At 34.7% G+C, this 18,456-nt stretch overlaps 1 protein-coding gene across 1 annotated transcript; it reads right to left on the minus strand.

The window, feature by feature from the left end:
* Positions 1–13,012: 13,012 nt before the first annotated feature.
* On the minus strand, positions 13,013–15,328 carry LOC126883993 (uncharacterized). The gene is made up of 3 exons (XM_050649764.1): positions 14,634–15,328; positions 13,743–14,112; positions 13,013–13,315 (listed from the first exon to the last, which is right to left on the minus strand). Exons 1-2 carry the CDS (start codon positions 14,822–14,824, stop codon positions 13,899–13,901), a joined length of 405 nt encoding a protein of 134 aa, XP_050505721.1. The 5' UTR covers positions 14,825–15,328; the 3' UTR covers positions 13,013–13,315; positions 13,743–13,898.
* Between the last annotated feature and the right edge of the window lie 3,128 nt (positions 15,329–18,456).

The raw sequence follows: 18,456 nt of genomic DNA on the forward strand, positions 1-18,456 counted from the left end.
TCAGTGCTATTATTGGCATTTTGTCCTTGACTTTGAAGGTGATCCACTTTAATTTTTGTTGGTCTTATCTTTTTTTATTTTCAATAAGGTGGTTGCATAAGTTATCCATTTTACTCATTTCTGACTGTCTTTCCGTTTTACTAAAACTGCTAAGCTGTATTCAATAATTTTTGGTAACCAAATCGTAGACTCCGACCACAGCTAGATTTCACTCTAGCGCCGTAGTTTTAGAAGGTGGTAGACTCGCTCAATCGAGGCAGTCCAGACGATTTTTAATACTCTTGTAATTGTTTTTCAATAAGGACCATGTACTGTTTAATAATATATTATTTATTTTTATTGTCTTAATAGTATAGGTAAACTTTAACTTAAAATTTATTTGTTGATAACGCGATATTATCCTTTACATCTATCGAAAAACTGATAACAATAAATATTAGAGGTAAGTAAACGAATAGAAACTAAATGTAGACCCTTTATCTGTTAATATATAGAGGCAAGACGCTACCACTATTATATTTTTAGAGGCAAGACGCAAACATTTATGTGAAAATTTCGATGGATGAAGACATGTTTTCTGACAGATAAATTTATAGGGCCACAAGTGGTCTTGTCTATCTACTAGCAAACATTAAGAAAGATCTTTATCGGAGAAAAGATATAAAAGAGATGAAAAGTAATAGCAGAAAAGCAATTAGTATCAACATTTTTATCTACATAAAGTCATGATGTGAACAAGCCAAAGTCGAGCTGAATAGTACCTAGAGCATAAACCATTTGATATTTTAAACATCCATGTTTAATTTCACATCTTTTATCTATTGCTATGACCGATCAATTATAAAGGGGTTTCACCCACATATTTTTCATTTTGGTGGTTACCTTGTTAGATTCACGTAATCACTGATGATGATCGGTTATCCGATCGAAAACTAATATATGGTATACAGCCAACTACAGGAAAAATTTTTCCTCGTAGATTTTTATCTGTTAAATCTCTCTTACATATTAAAATATTTGTGGCTCTACAAAGAGCCGGTTTTTATAATGTAGCGGAAGAGAAATCTTGGCCGATCCCCGTATAACAGTAAACACCTCGAGAATGACGTAATCGGATGTGCTAGGCCTCGCCGGAGAATTCTGGAAGGTACGTCACGTAGGCGGAACAAGCCGATAGCTCGAGATGGGAGTCGATTGTTCCAGAATAACAACTGGGTATAAATACGGGCATATTTTGTGAATAAGTTTAGTGTATAAGATAAATTCGTCTGTAACTTATATAAATAAAGTCGTATATAAATTACGAACCGCTAGTTTTATTGTAATTAGAAGTAATTACACTAATCACGCTACAGTTGGTGTCAGGTGTGGGGTTAACTTAGTGCGATATAAATAAGTGAATTACAGAGAGACTTTAAAAGACTTTTGAACTTTATTCGTCGGGAATAACCGGAGTGCGTTAATTGTTCGGTATTCGGAAAGACTTTAAAAGGCTTTTGAACTTTATTCGTCGGGAATAACCGGAGTGCGTTAATTGTTCGGTATTCGGAAAGACTTTAAAAGACTTTTGGACTCTATTCGTCGGGAATAGTTAAAGTGCGTTGATTGTTCGGTATTCGGAAAGACTTTTAAAAGACTTTTGGAAAGTACGTGTGTGCCGACCAAAGATGTTGCTACAAGAACTTACAGTAAAACAGCTCCGTGAACAGCTAGAGGAACGGGACGTGGACAGCAGTGGGCTCAAGATAGTCCTACAATCACGACTCGAGGAAGTCCTCAAGAAGAATGGAGATGACCCAAAGACGTTCCACTTCCAATCAGCAGAACAAGCGATCTTATCGAAATTTGAAACCATTTCTCAAAAGATCGATGAAACTTCTATAAAGAACAACGAGAAACTTGAAGAAGTTAGTAGAAAAAGCGACGAGAAATTTGAAAGTGTTTCTCAAGTAATTAAAGACGTTTGTAGACAGAATGACGAGAAATTTGAAGAAGTTTCTAGAACATTCGATAAGATGCAGAAAAGTGTAGAGACCGTAGAAGAAAAGATCAAACAACTAGAGAGCATGATAACCGATACAAAAGTACAACCATCAGTTAATGCAGCAGCGTTAGATCCGGTAGTGAAAGATGAACTACCGAGAGACGAAACGTCGCATAATATGAGATTCAAATTACCACCATTCGATGGAAAGTCCTCTTGGTCCATATATCTTAGACAATTTGAAGCTATTGCGACCGCCAATCATTGGACCGAACAGGAAAAGGCTGTTTCCTTGACTGCTGCTTTGCGAGGTGATGCTGCAGATACATTAAGATCAATTCCTAAGGGTCAAGAAAATTGTTACCAGACCTTGTTCACTCGTCTAGAAAAACGCTATGGAGATGCCCATCTACAACAAGTATACAAAGCACAACTGCGAAGTAGAAGTCAACGAGCAAGTGAGAATCTGCAAGAATTTGAAGCAGATGTGGCTCGTGTGGTGCGGTTGGCTTATCCAGAGGTGCCAGACAGCGTTTTAGAAGAAATTGCAGTAGACACCTTCGTCAATGGGCTGAAAGATAGTGAACTACAGAAAGCTTTACGACTAGCAAGGCCGAAAGTTTTAGATGAAGCACTTGCTATTGCATTGGAACACGAAACGGCTAGTGAAACTTCACGAGGCCATAGAGTAAGAACCATTGAAGAAAGTGACGAACACAACGATGAACGTCTGGAGGAAATGATACGGAGAGTATTAAGTAATCAGATGCCAAAGAGACGCGAGCCTAGATGTTGGAATTGTGGAGACGTAGGCCACATTCGTCGTAATTGTAAGAAGATCGTACAGCCGTCGGAAAACTAGAGCGGGTCGACACCAAGGGGCAACTGCCGACCTCGAGAACTAGAGCCCCCATAGTAACTGTCAACCTTACGTCCTCCGGTGGAATCCACAACTTATACATCGAAGGTCGTATCAATAATAGATGTAGATCATTTTTGGTGGATACGGGTGCAACGAGAACTATCGCACGTCCAGATGTAGTACGAAACCACAATAAATTATCACCTGCAACAGTAAAGCTTAGAACAGCGACTGGTGAGCTAATTAATACATATGGCGAGGCTAATATGTCAGTATCCATTGGCCAGACCACAGTTGAACATCAAGTATTAATTGCCGAGATCTCCGACGAATTCATATTGGGGATGGACGTACTAAGGAAAGTGGGGGCAATATTAGATGTTCAAAATGGAGTTCTCAAGATCAATGGTGAAGAGTTGCCCTTTCACGACGACAAAGAAGATGTCATCCGCTTACTTACTACATGCGACGTAACCATACCCGGTAATAGTGAGAAAATTCTGATGACCATGCTTGATGGACACTGCCGAGAGGGAAGTTTAAGGATGGTCGAAGATGTGGATAATGTCGAGTTCCTAACGGCGAAAACTTTGGTAAAAGTTCGAGATGCGATCCCTGTAAGAGTTATGAATTTAAGGGAAACTGCTATCAAGTTAAGTAGAGGAGCTTTGATCGGGCAGTGTGTTCCCGTGGCTTCAATTTGTTCTGTGAATACCAATGAGAAATCATCGAAGGCGAAGTATCCAAAGGAGCTTGTTGAGATGATCATTGAAAGATGCCAAGATCTTGATCATGAACGAACGGAAAAAGTGACGTCTATGCTGATAGAGTATCAAGATGTTTTTGCTATTGATAAGAAGGAAAAGGGCAAAACAAGCATAGTAATGCATAAAATAAATACCGGAGACGCTCAGCCAATCAGACAACGGCCTAGACGACTTCCATTTGCGAAAAGAGATGAAGCCGAAGAGATTATCAAGGATATGGACAAACAAGGGGTAATTGAACCATCGAACAGTCCATGGACATCACCAGTAGTTCTGGTAAAGAAGAAAGATGGTTCAACGCGTTTTTGTATCGACTACCGCCAGCTCAATGCGGTAACAAAAAAAGATAGTTATCCTTTGCCCAGAATAGACGATACATTGGATACTCTCTCCGGTTCTCGTTGGTTTTCCACACTCGATTTAAAAAGTGGATATTGGCAAGTAGACATGGAGCCAGCCGATCGGGAGAAAACCGCATTTTCGATAGGATCAGGGCTTTGGCAGTTTACGGCTATGCCGTTTGGTTTATGTAATGCCCCTGCCACATTTGAAAGATTAATGGAGGCAGTTTTAAGAGGTCTAACATGGAAAACATGCCTGGTTTACTTGGATGATGTAATTGTGGTTGGAAGGTCCTTTGATGAACATGCCAAGAATCTAATAGAAGTCTTTCAACGATTGAGGGCAGCGAACTTGAAGTTAAGTCCGAAGAAATGTCACATGTTTCGACGAGAAGTTAAGTATTTGGGACATATTGTATCGAGTAATGGTGTAACAGCTGATCCTGAAAAGATTGAAGCAATTAAAGATTGGCCAGTACCAAAAGATAAACATGAAATTAGAAGTTTCCTTGGCCTATGTACATATTACCGACGATTTGTCAAAGGATTTGCCAATATCTCCAAGCCCCTAACAAAGTTGACGGAGGAGGGCAAAGAATATACATGGAGTAAGGAGTGTCAAAAAGCTTTCGAACAACTACAAAGGGCTCTGATCAGTGCACCGATATTAAGCTACCCGGGACAGGCAGGAAAATTTGTTTTGGATACCGATGCTAGCAACAGTGCCATAGGAGCTGTTCTCTCACAAATCCAAGATGGACAGGAAAAAGTCATCGCTTATTTCAGCAAAGTCCTGTCGAAACCAGAAAGAAACTATTGCGTTACCAGAAGAGAACTGCTGGGTGTAGTGAAGGCTTGCGAACATTTCCATAAATACTTGTACGGCAGAAAGTTCCTTCTTCGAACAGATCACGCTGCTCTAAAATGGCTCATACAATTCCGTAATCCAGAGGGCCAGATGGCAAGATGGTTAGAACGACTGCAAGAATATGATTATGAGATAGAACACAGGGCCGGAAGAGTTCATTCAAATGCTGATGCCCTTTCGAGACGACCATGCAGTGCAAATTGTAATCACTGTGCCAAACTAGAGGAACGATTTTGCCCCGTGAGACGAACCACCGTAGTTAATGAGCAATGGCAGCCCCAACAGTTACAAAACGCCCAAGAAGATGATCCATGTATAAAAAGAGTATTGGATTGGATGCGGCAAGGTGAAAGACCTAGTTGGCAGAACATTAGTGCATGTAGTCCAGAAGTCAAGGCCTACTGGAGCCAATGGAATTGCCTGGTACTAAAAGATGATCTTCTGTACAGAACCTTTGAGAACGATGATGGTACAGAATCTAAGCTGCAGTTGATTATACCTAAAAGTAAAGTGTCAGAAGTATTGCGTCAGTTGCATGACGGTACATCAGGTGGACACTTTGGTATTACGAAGACTCTGCAAAAGGTTCGAGAACGGTTCTATTGGGTGAACTGTAAAGATGATGTAAGAAGATGGTGCCAGAAATGTGAACTGTGTGCATCCGGTAATGGTCCAGTTGGTAAAAAGAGAGCACCCATGAGACAGTACAATGTTGGCAGTCCTATGGAAAGAGTAGCAATCGACATTGCAGGTCCATTTCCAGAAACTGATGCTGGAAATAAATACATCCTGGTAGCCATGGATTATTTTACGAAATGGACCGAGGCCTATGCATTACCAAATCAAGAAGCTGCTACCGTTGCAGAGGTACTTGTTAAAGAATTCTTCAGCCGATTTGGTGTTCCCTTGGAGATCCACTCCGACCAAGGGCGAAACTTTGAGTCAGCTCTTTTCCAAAACGTTTGTAAATTGATTGGTGTCAATAAGACCAGAACAACACCCCTGCATCCTCAATCAGATGGGATGGTCGAGAGGATGAACCGAACGATGGGTAAACACTTGTCCAAAGTTGTATCTGAACATCAGCGAGATTGGGACCAACACATTCATTTATTCCTGATGGCCTACCGCTGGGCCGTGAATGAAACTACAGGTCAAGCACAAACCTGCCTGATGTTGGGTCGTGAAGTTCGGTTGCCCTGCGACCTAGAGTTTGGCTGCGGACCTTCCGAGGAACATGTTGCAGGCGAAGACTACGTTGACCGCCTGAAATTACGAATGAACAACATTCATGAACTTGCCCGACAACACATCCAGATAGCCAGTGACAGAATGAAAGATCAATATGATTCTCGATGCAAGAATGAAAGCTTCGAAGTAGGTGATCTTGTCTGGCTTTATAATCCGCAACGTCGTCGAGGCTTATGTCCTAAACTGCAAAGACAATGGGAAGGTCCATATGAAGTTAAAAAGAAAATGAATGACGTAATATATAGAATTAAGAAGTTGCCAAACGGTAAACCAAAAGTTATTCACATAAATCGTCTTGCACCATATGCTGGCTCAAATCAAACAGAAGAAGCACGAGTCCTCCAACAGGAGATGAAAGATGTCGCACAGCCAAGTTTTAATCAATTTATGTCAAATTACGCAGCGAGAAAGAGTGCTAGATTCGGCGTGACCACAGAAGTTCAGCAAGATCTGTTTGGTGTTCCAGAAAACGTCTCTCTGGCCCACTGTGTTGCCCAAGACCTCGAGATGACTAAAGGAATATCGTCCGTATTCAATAGAAAGTTCGGCCGCCTGGACGAGTTAAGAAATCAGCAGCCTAAAATTGGAAGAGTACTGCGATTGGAAGATGGTCCTCGATCTTTGCTGTATATGGTGACCAGAAAGTCTTATACGGACACGCCAAGCTACGAGAACATATGGCGTGCTCTAACTAATTTGAAGAAAATCGTGTGTAATTATGACATCAAAAATTTGGCTTTACCAAAAATAGGCCATGCAGTAGAAAATCTGGATTGGAAGATTGTGAGAAGCATGCTTGAAGTGGTCTTCAGAGGAACTGGTGTACAAATCACTGTGTGTTGCATGAACCCGAAGATGTCGTACCCTTCAAAGACAGTAGACTGATATTTCTTCTTGAAGGGTGTATGCAGAGCTGGAGAGTCGTGTAGATTCCGCCATCCTGGGCCTTCATTTAGAGTTGCTGATCGAGACGCTCAGATCTTAAGAGGGGAGCAGTGTAGCGGAAGAGAAATCTTGGCCGATCCCCGTATAACAGTAAACACCTCGAGAATGACGTAATCGGATGTGCTAGGCCTCGCCGGAGAATTCTGGAAGGTACGTCACGTAGGCGGAACAAGCCGATAGCTCGAGATGGGAGTCGATTGTTCCAGAATAACAACTGGGTATAAATACGGGCATATTTTGTGAATAAGTTTAGTGTATAAGATAAATTCGTCTGTAACTTATATAAATAAAGTCGTATATAAATTACGAACCGCTAGTTTTATTGTAATTAGAAGTAATTACACTAATCACGCTACAATAATGAGGCAAAAATCTTATGATTGTAATATGTTACGTTTCAGAAATACGGGTATCTTTATGTTCTCTTCCATCTTTTGTCTGAGCATTTCAGCGACCACCATAAGTTTTACATTAAGAGTCTCAAGGATTTTGTACTGCTCACAAATATTTTGTTTATTAGCTTTAATCTCAAATTTTCGTGTAGTCCTTTTCAATTTAAGTCTGGGCATTTCTGCTTTGTACGTATTAATGTTATTATCTGCATCTTGTACTTGTCGGAGCAGCTAGTTCTATTTTTATAAATTCCTCCCTTTAAAAGTCTAATTTTCTGGACAATGCAGTTGAAAATACGTCGTTGCCGTGTTCTTTCGTGAGAGCAAAAAGTTTGCTTTTCAGAGTCTTGTAGAATTTTGTTTGAAAATTTTTGTTTATGCACTTCAGTATCAAAGATGCCTTTAGTCATCTCTGATTTATTTTTAGATACTTCTGATCCGTATTTTTCAGTCCTATTATTGGCATTTTGTTCTTGACCTTGAAGGTGATCCACTTTGATTTATGTTGGTCTTATCTTTTTTATTTTCAATAAAGCGGTTGCATACGTTATCCATTTTACTCATTTCTGCCAGTCTTTCGACAGGATGAAATTCATTTGAAAGTGTGTCAAGCACTTTAACTGATCCAGTAGTGTGTCCGTATAGTTCAGTTATAAGTGAAATAAGGTGGTGGGGTACGCCTACTTCTTTTAGTATTCGCCATAAGTGTCTCCACCTTACCCTGTCGAACGCCTTACGATAATCTATAAAGCATATGTACAGTGGAATATTAAATGCCCTAGATTTTTCGATTATCTGTCTTATATTCAACAGGTGTTCTCGAGTACCTCTACCTTTGGTAAATCCAATTTGCTCTTGTGGAATTTCTTTTTGAAGGAATATTTTTAGTCTCATTGATTATATGTAGCATTATTTTACTGGCATGTGATATAAGAGAAATAGTTCTATAATTTTCGCATTTATGGAAGCTGCCTTTTTTATGAATTTTTGTTATTGTAGATTTTGTCCAGTCTTCAGGCCATTGTTTAGACTGCCATATTTGGTTACAGAGTAGATGAAGTAATTTTACGCCAATTTCTTCTGTGGCTTTGAGCATTTCTGCTGTTATCATATCTGGACCTGGTGATTTATTATATTTGAGCTTAATGATCGCTAGTCTTACTTCATTTTCAAGTATATCAGGTTCTTCTTCTACCTCGTCAAAGATTTGGTTAACAGGTTCTTGGCGTCGATCAACTATATATAGGTCCCTGCAATACGATCTCCATGTCTCCGCTATATCTTCTCTGTTTGTTCTCAGAGTTCCAGTGTTGTCTTCAATGGCCCAAGTTCTGGCTCTGAAGTCTCTTGTTAAGTAGCATATTTTTCTAAATAGATCTCTCGGCTGATTATTCTGATCATGTCTCTCAATTTCTTTGCATATACTTTGATAGTACAGTTTTTATCTACCTCGCATCTTCGTTTTACTTCTTTATTGAGGTTTCTTAAACTAGCTTTTTCCCTTTCACTATGCACACCACTTTGACAAAGATTTCTTCTATTCTCAATGATTTGAAAGGTATCATCTGTTATCCAGTGTTACCGTTTCACAGGATTATCTTTGGATGATCAATTGGTGTTGTTACACAATGTTTAAAAGTCTCCCATATTTCTTGTGATGTTCCGTTACGAATAGAGGGCATTATTTTATGTACTTCCTGGAGAAGGTCGTCCTGCTTTCTTAGTTCTAGCTAATGATCTATCTTATTCTATCTATGATACAGGTGGTGGTGGTGACATCATAATTGATATATTATAGAATGAGAATAGAAAAATTATATTATTAAAAATATTGTAATAAAGAATTCTATCTATCTATCTATAAGCGAGGTTCCTACAGCCTCTGCTGCTTCTCGTATTTCGACCGCCATCTTTTTCTGTCCATCCATTCGTCTTCTTTGATGGATCTTATGATGTGCTGTACATTTTCTTCCCAGGTAACTGGAGGCCTTCCCCTTCTTCTTCTTTGTTGTGGTATGTAATTTAAAGCTTTCTTTGGTCATCTATCTTCATTCATTCGCTTGACGTGACCATACCACACTAGTTGTCTCGTTTCAATTCTATCTACACTGGAATATACAGTTTTTGTCCTCCTTCTAATATCTTCATTGCTGATGCGATATTTTTCGGATATACCACACGCTCTCCTTAGACAATCCATTTCTACTACCTACTATTCTTTTTCTATCTTTTTTCGTGATCTACCAAACTTCTGCCCCGTAAGTCATAATAGGCTCTACCAAGGTACGATAGATTTTCGTTTTTTGTCTTATCTCTTTAGACCATAGTAGAGAGCTTAGAATGTTTACCGCTATTTTGCCCTGCTGTGTTCTGTTTTCGATGTCTCTTTTGGTAGTGCCTCCTTTAGATAATATAGATCCGAGATATTTATATTCTTTATATGTATTTGTGGTTATAATTTCTAAATCTGGATCTTCTAATAAAGAATTAAAAATTAAATTCTAACACTTCTATAATCTGTTACAATTGAGCAATTAGACCAGCAGTTTCAGCAACTGGTTATGATAAATTCATCAATTTTGATGAACATACTTTTTAATTTTTTTTTATTTTTGCAGTAAAAACAATCATTGATAATTATACAAAAAGAATACCCTTAATCTGTCAAAATAATAATTGTTCTAACATACTACAATAATCATTTATAATAATATCCGAAGTCTAAATACCAACATTTGAGGTGGCAACAGCGTAGTAGAAGCCATGAGGACATAAACTGAAATATACGGATTCCGCGACAACCTTAAACTGAATAAATATATATTTGGACGTTTGGACGGATCAAAACCGGTAAAGTGATTTTAGATATACAGCAAGAGAACGTGGTGCGCCTGACGGCAGCTGCTCCAAGTAATGTGTATATTATTATACAGATAATGTGTCTGAGGACATCCGGATAATATTTCGTTCAGGCATTGTAGGAAGTGGTACCATTCACCTGCGATAAATTTTAGAGAAAATCCTCGTGGCAACCGTATATCGGAGTCCACGAAGACCTGGACGCCACGAGAGACTACAGTTTAACATGGGGAGACGTGATGAGAGGCTAAAATATATATATATATATATATATATATATATATATATATATCTATATATATATATATATATATATATATATATATATATATATATATATATATATATATACAGAACTGGATTCGAAATCCGATGTATTTACCGACCGTGCAAGTATATTCTATAACACTATAAAACAGTGTTGAAATTATCGGGAATTGCGGTCTGTGGCTTAGATTGAAACTACATTTAATTCTGTTGAATTCGATATTGCGATGAGTATTTATTAATTTTTCATCTTCATCAGGAACAAACTACAAAATTAACTAACAGTTAGGTACAAACATAATATTACAATGATATAACTTACGAATTGTTGTAGGTATGTTATATAAAGCAATTTAACTTAAAGCTATGCATGTCGTTTCACGAGAGCGTCGAGGGCGGCACTGAGTCAGGTATCTTTTCTCACATGTGTTAAGGGTCAAAAGTTCCAATATCGAGCCATCTGTTTAATATTCTGCTATTTTTCGAATTTTAAAACATTGCAGTAAATTTTGCTTAATCTACTTGTGTCTGATTTGTAATTAATTGAACGTTTATTACTGTTTATGTGGTACATCTCGAGAAACAATCTTTTCTTATAATTATTTTCTGAATCTAAGATCTTGATATCTGACAAATTAAATTGGTGTCCTGTTGTTATGGAATGGTGTGCTGCTGCACAAGTATTTTTGTGTGTTTTACAATCACTTTTGTGCTGGGTTATTCTTTGTTTCAACCATTGCGATGTTTGTCCTATATACTGCCCATCACATTCGAGACAAGAAAGTTGATAGGTTATATGACTCTGATTTAGAAGCGGTGTCTGGTCTTTAAGCTTCGATAATTTCAACACTGTTTTATAGTGTTATAGAATATATATATATATATATATATATATATATATATATATATATATATATATATACAGTATGTCCCTGTAAGTTGTATCCATATGGAAAACTTTTTTATTATTAATTTTACGAAAAAAAGTTATTCTTCATAAAAATCTCTGCTTGGTCCAAAACCTAAAGTTTAACCATCAAATATTAAATTTTTTGAATATTATACGAGGTATGTCAAAAAGTTTGAGTTTCACTCAGGAGTAAAGTAGCATCATTTTTCACAATATTGAAAATTGCTATTATGAAAAGTTGTTTGGAATTAAAAGCTATATTCTAGTATGCAATTGCATCCTTCTAATTGAAAAAATTTTTTTTTTGAAAAATTTGGATAACTGACAATATTTTCAGTTATTTTAATTCAGATAACTCTTTTATTATTAATTTTACGGAAAAAAGTGATTCTTAATAAAAAGTTCTACCTGGTCTAAAACCTTAAATACAACCATCTTATATATTAAATTTTATCAATTTTATACGAGTTATGCCAAAAAATATGAATTTCGCTCAAGAGTAAAATACGTTTATTTTTCACAATAACAAAAATTGTTATTATGAAAAGTTATTTAGAATTAAAAACTATGTTTTATTATGTAATTACATCCTTTTAATTGAAATATTCTGAACTATAAAGGTACTTTACTTTTGATCTAAATTTACCTTTTTTGACATACCTCGTATAAAATTTATAAAACTTCATATAAGATAGTTGTATTTTAGGTTTTAGACTATCCAGAACTTTTTATGAAGAATCACTTTTTTTCGTAAAATTAATAATAAAAGAGTTATCAGAATTGAAATAACTGAAAATAATGTTAGTTATCCATAATTTTTCAAAAACATTTTTTTTTCAATTAGAAGGATGTAATTGCATATTAGAATATAGTTTTTAATTCCAAACAACTTTTCATAATAGCAATTTTCAATATTGAGAAAAATAAAGCTACTTTACTCTTGAGTAAAATTCAAACTTTTTGACATACCTCGTATAATATTCAAAAAAATTGATATTTGATAGTTAAATCTTAGGTTTTGGACCATGCAGAGCTTTTTATAAAGAATAACTTTTTTCTATAAAATTAATAATAAAAAAGTTTCCCATATGGATACAACTTACAGGGACATACTGTATATATATATATATATATATATATATATATATATATATATATATATATATATATATATATATATATATATACACACATTACTCTATTAATACCAAGCCCACTATATTAGTCAGACAACCGGAAGCCCACCCTTAATACGCCCGATAGAGGAGTGTATTTTATGTAGTTATATAGGAAATTCTGAAGTTAGTAAAGGCAACCTTTGAGGGGTAAGTTATTTTAATACACAAATAGTAGATATATGGTTTAGGTCTTTCGAAGCCCAAACATTTGAAGGTAATACGAAGCCAATTGTATAAAATGTTTATATTTACCAGACTATATGAAGCCCGACAGGGTTGTCAGATTTCTCAACTTTCACTATTTTATATTGCGTACCTGATCATATGTAAAAATGATCTTTTCGTACAAAATTCGGATTTGTTTAGGTTTAAACATTTTTGAAAATAAAATATATATTATTTAAAAATAATTTATTGGAACTAAAAATAATCTATTACGAGTATGTGGTTCAGTAAAAATAAAAATAAGCAATCACTTCCTTTCACGGAATGTATTATACACATATGTTTTTATTCGGACCCAGTCCTTATTTTCGAACACGTGTGGATGTAGTTTCAGTAGTTCGTCACATTCATGTTTCCGAGGGGTAATTTTTTTTTTCAATATGTTTTTCAAAGTACTGAAGTAAAACTTGTTTTTCATTATCTGACCATTTGGCTCTGAATCTCTGGATGGATTTCGTGGATGATTCTAAAAACGTCAAAACGTTAAAAAAAATACAAAAAAAATCACGTATGAATATATTTTAACTAAATATTTTAATATCTAATATTATTATTTCATATTTTTTCCAGGGACGGATCCACAGGAATAATCCAAATTTTAAGCGCAGAAAAGTAAAGTGGTCGTTTAAAAAGTTATGACCTATATTCATTTAAAGTTTTATTTTAATATTAAAATTTCTAACCCCCAAAAATATTTGCTGTTAACCTGGTAATATCGGTGGTAATTTTGAAAAAACAAAAGTAGGGAAAAATCTCAGGTATTCCCGTTTTTTCTTTATTTTATCTTTTTACTTTTATATTTATTCATTGATAACGTAACTTTAAACAAAATATGGCGGAATATCAAAAAATTTTGTTTTGTGATGATCGTAGACACTTTTACTTATTCATACCTTTAGTTTTTTTTGTTGGTGGTTCTTCACTATTTTCTTCGTTAGATTCGTGAAACGGCCTAGTCGCCTTTTTAAAATAATTTCTTGATAATGTGTTTTCATTATATTGATCATGTTCCGTTGACTGATGCACATATCTGTCAGAATCTCCAGTATCTAATTCGTTTTCAGGTTTTTTCCCCTTGTAACCCGCTTTAGCACCTTCTGCATAATCGGTTCTTCATCGCCTTCGTATTCAGAGCTATAGTATTCGTTATCATCTATATTGATTTCACTTAATTTTTTTCCTCGGTACCGATTTCCCTTGCCTTTTTCCATAAGTAAAAGAATCTTGGCTACTTTAGCAGTCTGGTAGATATCTTGCGGTAGTCTAAAAGTATTTTATTAATTTTAAAAGGATTTAAATGTCTATGTAGATACATGGTTTAGGTATCCATCGAATTTACCTTATCGGAAACAGTGAGAGTCTAATAGAACAATAATTTATTTTAAATACGGATTTATGAAGCATACATTCTAACAACGATTTTCGAATATTAAAGGGGAAATAACGATTTTTCATATATCGCATTCAAATATATCGGAAAGGCTGAAAGAAAATATGCTGGTAAATTTTAAAAAGAAATGTTTATTCATTAAACAAATTTAGACTCAACACGAGTTTTGCTAAGTTCGGACAAGGAACAATTAACACCCGGTTTTAACTATTTTTCAAAGAAAGCTTTTTTAAATATTTTGTGTACGAGATACCTTTAAAGTAAACTTTTCGAAACTTAACCATTGTTGCTAATTCTATTACATTATGTATGATATATCATATCAAGCATAAAAAGTTTAAAAAAATCCTAACCAAAATTAACAGTGCATGCATACTCTTAAAGTTGACATTACCTGTTAAACTCGGTATGTGTCTTCTTTGTATGTCCCATAAAAGTGGCGATTTGTTCCATTTCGTCATCATCGAGGGCTAATAATTGCAGAGTCGTGGCAATTTGTTTCCTAAATCTAGTTGATGTCAATAGTTCTGGATGTTTGGCTCCACAATTAATAGCTATCTTTCTAATTGTGTTTGCGCCAGACATCCAGCGATATTCGGAATCAGGATTTGCAAAAAGATATGGATTGGTTTCTGGTACAACATTGGTTTTTTGTCTGACTTTTAGTAAAAGGCTAATGTATTTTTGCGTCTGGATTGAAAATAAAATTGGAACAGGTTTTGAGCCTTTACCTCCAGTTACAACACGCCTATGATTTTTATATATAATCTTTTCAACTTCAGTGAGTGCCTCTGTAAAACTTTCTTGATTAAGTGTATCGTAGTTCCTCCCGTAGGTTTCTACTGTTAAATACTGCACGTCCCCTACTCGGTTAAAAATCACCGTCTTAGCCAAAATACATTCTGTCAATTTTTTATAATTACTTCTAATATTGGTATTTTCCTGAAGTAGTTTAAACGATTCAGCTGATAGCGCATTTAAGTAGTCATTAAAAAGCTTTATACAGGGTGTTTCATTGGGAAACGGAAATACTTTAATGATGAATAGAGGTCACCAAGGCGGTTCTAGGTATACTAAATTTTTTGCCCTACCGACTTTTATATCCGAGTTACAGGGTGTTTTATCGATTTTGCTCATTTCTTTCCTAAGCCATAATTTTAGAACCACCCTGTATATTTTTTTAATATTTGGTACACATATCTCTCATATAAAACCCAAACGACCGACATACTAACCACAAGAAAAATCCAGGTCCGTATTAACAAAAAATTATAAAATTATTGTGACCTTAAAACAACACCCTGTATATTGAAATTTTAAAAATCTGTTTGCATATTTGAAAAGAGCACAAAAAACTAAGTCTAATAGTTCGCTTCGATGTTTCGGCCAGACAATTTTTTGGTTTTAATTTTGAAATTAGATTGAATTTTTTTAAGAACTCCACATTAAGAAGCAGGAAATACTCATTTTAAAATGAATCAATATTTATTTACCACATTGGAAAGACCCAATTATTAATCACAAGAAAAATCCAGGTCCGGATTAACAAAAAAACATAAAGTAATTTTGACCTTGAAACAACAACCTGTATATTGACATTTTCAAAAATTGTTTGCACATTTGAAAGGACCACAAAAATCCGAGTTTATAGATTCACTTTGATTTTTTGTGCAAATATTTATTAACTTTAATTTTGAAATTAAAAATATTAAAATTTTCAAGAACCCTGAAATTAATAAGCAGGTTTTTAAAGCACTTTTATTAATAAATCATTCAAGTTAATGAATAAATACTAATTTTAAAAATAATCAGTTATTATTTACAGCATTAGAAGGACTTACTTACTAATCACAGAAAAATCCAGGTCCGTATTAACAACAAAATACAAAGTAATTCTGACCTTGAAAAAACACCCTGTATATTGAAATTTTTAAAATACGTTTGCACACCTGAAGAGAGCACGAAAAACTAAGTTTAATGTCCCGCTTTAATGTTTTGTGCAGACAATTTAATGACATTACTTTTGAAATTATATCGAAATTTTTATTATGAGTTCCCAGAGTTCTTAAAAATTTCGACATAATTTCAAAATTAAATTCATTAAATTGTCTGGCCAAAAAATTGAAGCTAACGATTAAACGTAGTTTTTTGTGCTCTTTTCATACCTATGTGCAAACGGATTTTGAAAATTTCAATATACAGGGTGTTGTTTCAAGGTTACAATTACTTTATATTGTTTTGTTAATCCGGACCTGGATTTTCGTTGTGATTTGTAAGTGGGTCATTCGAATGTCGTAAATACTTATTGAATATTTTTAAAATGGGTATTTATTTAATAACTTTAATAATTTATTGTTAAAAGTGCTTTAAAAATCTGCTTTTTAATTTCAGTGTTCTTAAAATTATCAATATATTTAATTTCAAAATTAAAGTCATTAAATTTCCTTCACGAAAAATTAAAGCAAACCGATAAACTCAGATTTTTGTGGTCTTTTCAAATGTGCAAACAAATTTCGAAAATTTCAATATACAGGGTGTTGTTTCAAGATCACAATTACTTTACTTTGTTTTTGTTAATCCGGACCTGGATTTTTCTTGTGATTATTAGGGTCGTTCCAATGTGGTAAATAAGTATTGATTAATTTTAAAATGAGTATTTATTCAATAGCTTTAATAATTTATAATTAAAAGTTAACAATAGCTTCTTTTTAATGTCAGAGTTCTTAAAAAATTCAATATAATTTTAAAATTAAAGTCATAAAATTGTCTGGCCGAAAAATTGAAGCGAACAATTAGACTTAGTTTTTTGTGCTCTTTTCAAATATGCAAACAGATTTTCAGAATTTCAATATACAGGGTGTTGTTTTAAGGTCACAATTACTTTATAATTTTTTGTTAATCCGGACCTGGATTTTTCTTGTGATTAGTTTGTCGGTCGTTTGGGTTTTGGATGATACACATGTGTACCAAATATCAAAAAAATATACACGGTGGTTCCAAAGTTATTACTTAGGAAAGAAATTGGCAAAATCGATAAAACACCCTGTAACTCGGTTATAAAAGCCGGTAGGGCAAAAAATGTAGTATACCTAGAACCACCTCGGTGACCTCTATTTACAATTAAAGTATTTCCGTTTCCCAATGAAACACCCTGTATCACTTGCTATTGGCAATTGCAAAGGCTTTTCCCAGTGTTTCTCTTTAAGGGTTTTCAAAGCTAAACTAGACAGTTCGTTACATCAGTGACCCTCAATTAACTTTCTTAGATCTTTAATTTCGGTTTTTTTAATTTTCTGATCGATCCATTCTATACCAGGAAGACGTTTTTTTTCTGAAACTAGTTTGTATGCTACATCACAAACCGTTTTTAAGTTGGATCCCATATGCAACGCTAGTGATGGTGATTTGAAGCTTTTACTCTCTACACTATAACCACTTATTTCTTTGGTAGCAAGTATTAGGTAATTAAATAGTTCTGGTTTCAAGGCATCAAATAAATTTTTAATATCATATGATTTTTTTAATGTAATAAGTAAACGGCCCAACTCTCTCATTTTATTCGAAATAACATTAATTATTTGTTTTCTTTTATGTTTTGAGAGAAGAGTTTCGCCGTACATACAGATTAGAGTATCATTCTTTACTGTTTCACTTATGTCATCAGGACGCATGATACTGAATACTTCGTCTTTAATTCGAGCATTTTGTAAAAAAGTTGAGTTTTTCACATTAACCATCGCCATAAAAGTTTGTGAAGCAGATAAACAATTCTTTGGGTTTGACGATGACCTATTTTTACAGCTTTTAACGTGTTTGCTTAAAAACTCTTTAGTGTAATGTCCCAGACAATGACTACAAACAAAGTATTTTGGATCTAGTTTTTTTGAAGATTTAACAGGGCGTGTAATATTTTTTTCTGTTTGTAGAATAAAATATCCTTGTTTTCTTAAAGCAGCTACAAGTTCCATGCGTTCCTTACTTTTGGGCTTTAGATATTTGATTAACTGAACTTCCTTATTATCTGGATGGTGCCTGAAAAGGTGTCTGGTAAAATGAGTAATAACGTCTTTGAAGCAAATGGCACATATTGTTGGCCGCTCTCTTGCTGAAGGTTTTCGTTCGTAGTTAAACAAGAATGTGTGTGTACTTTGTACGCACGTAAGAAGTTATACTTCTACTACATATTATCTGATTTTTAAGACAATACCAAAAATTTA

This window comes from Diabrotica virgifera, chromosome 4, assembly GCF_917563875.1.
Source record: "Diabrotica virgifera virgifera chromosome 4, PGI_DIABVI_V3a".
NCBI classification, from domain to species: Eukaryota; Metazoa; Arthropoda; class Insecta; order Coleoptera; family Chrysomelidae; genus Diabrotica; species Diabrotica virgifera.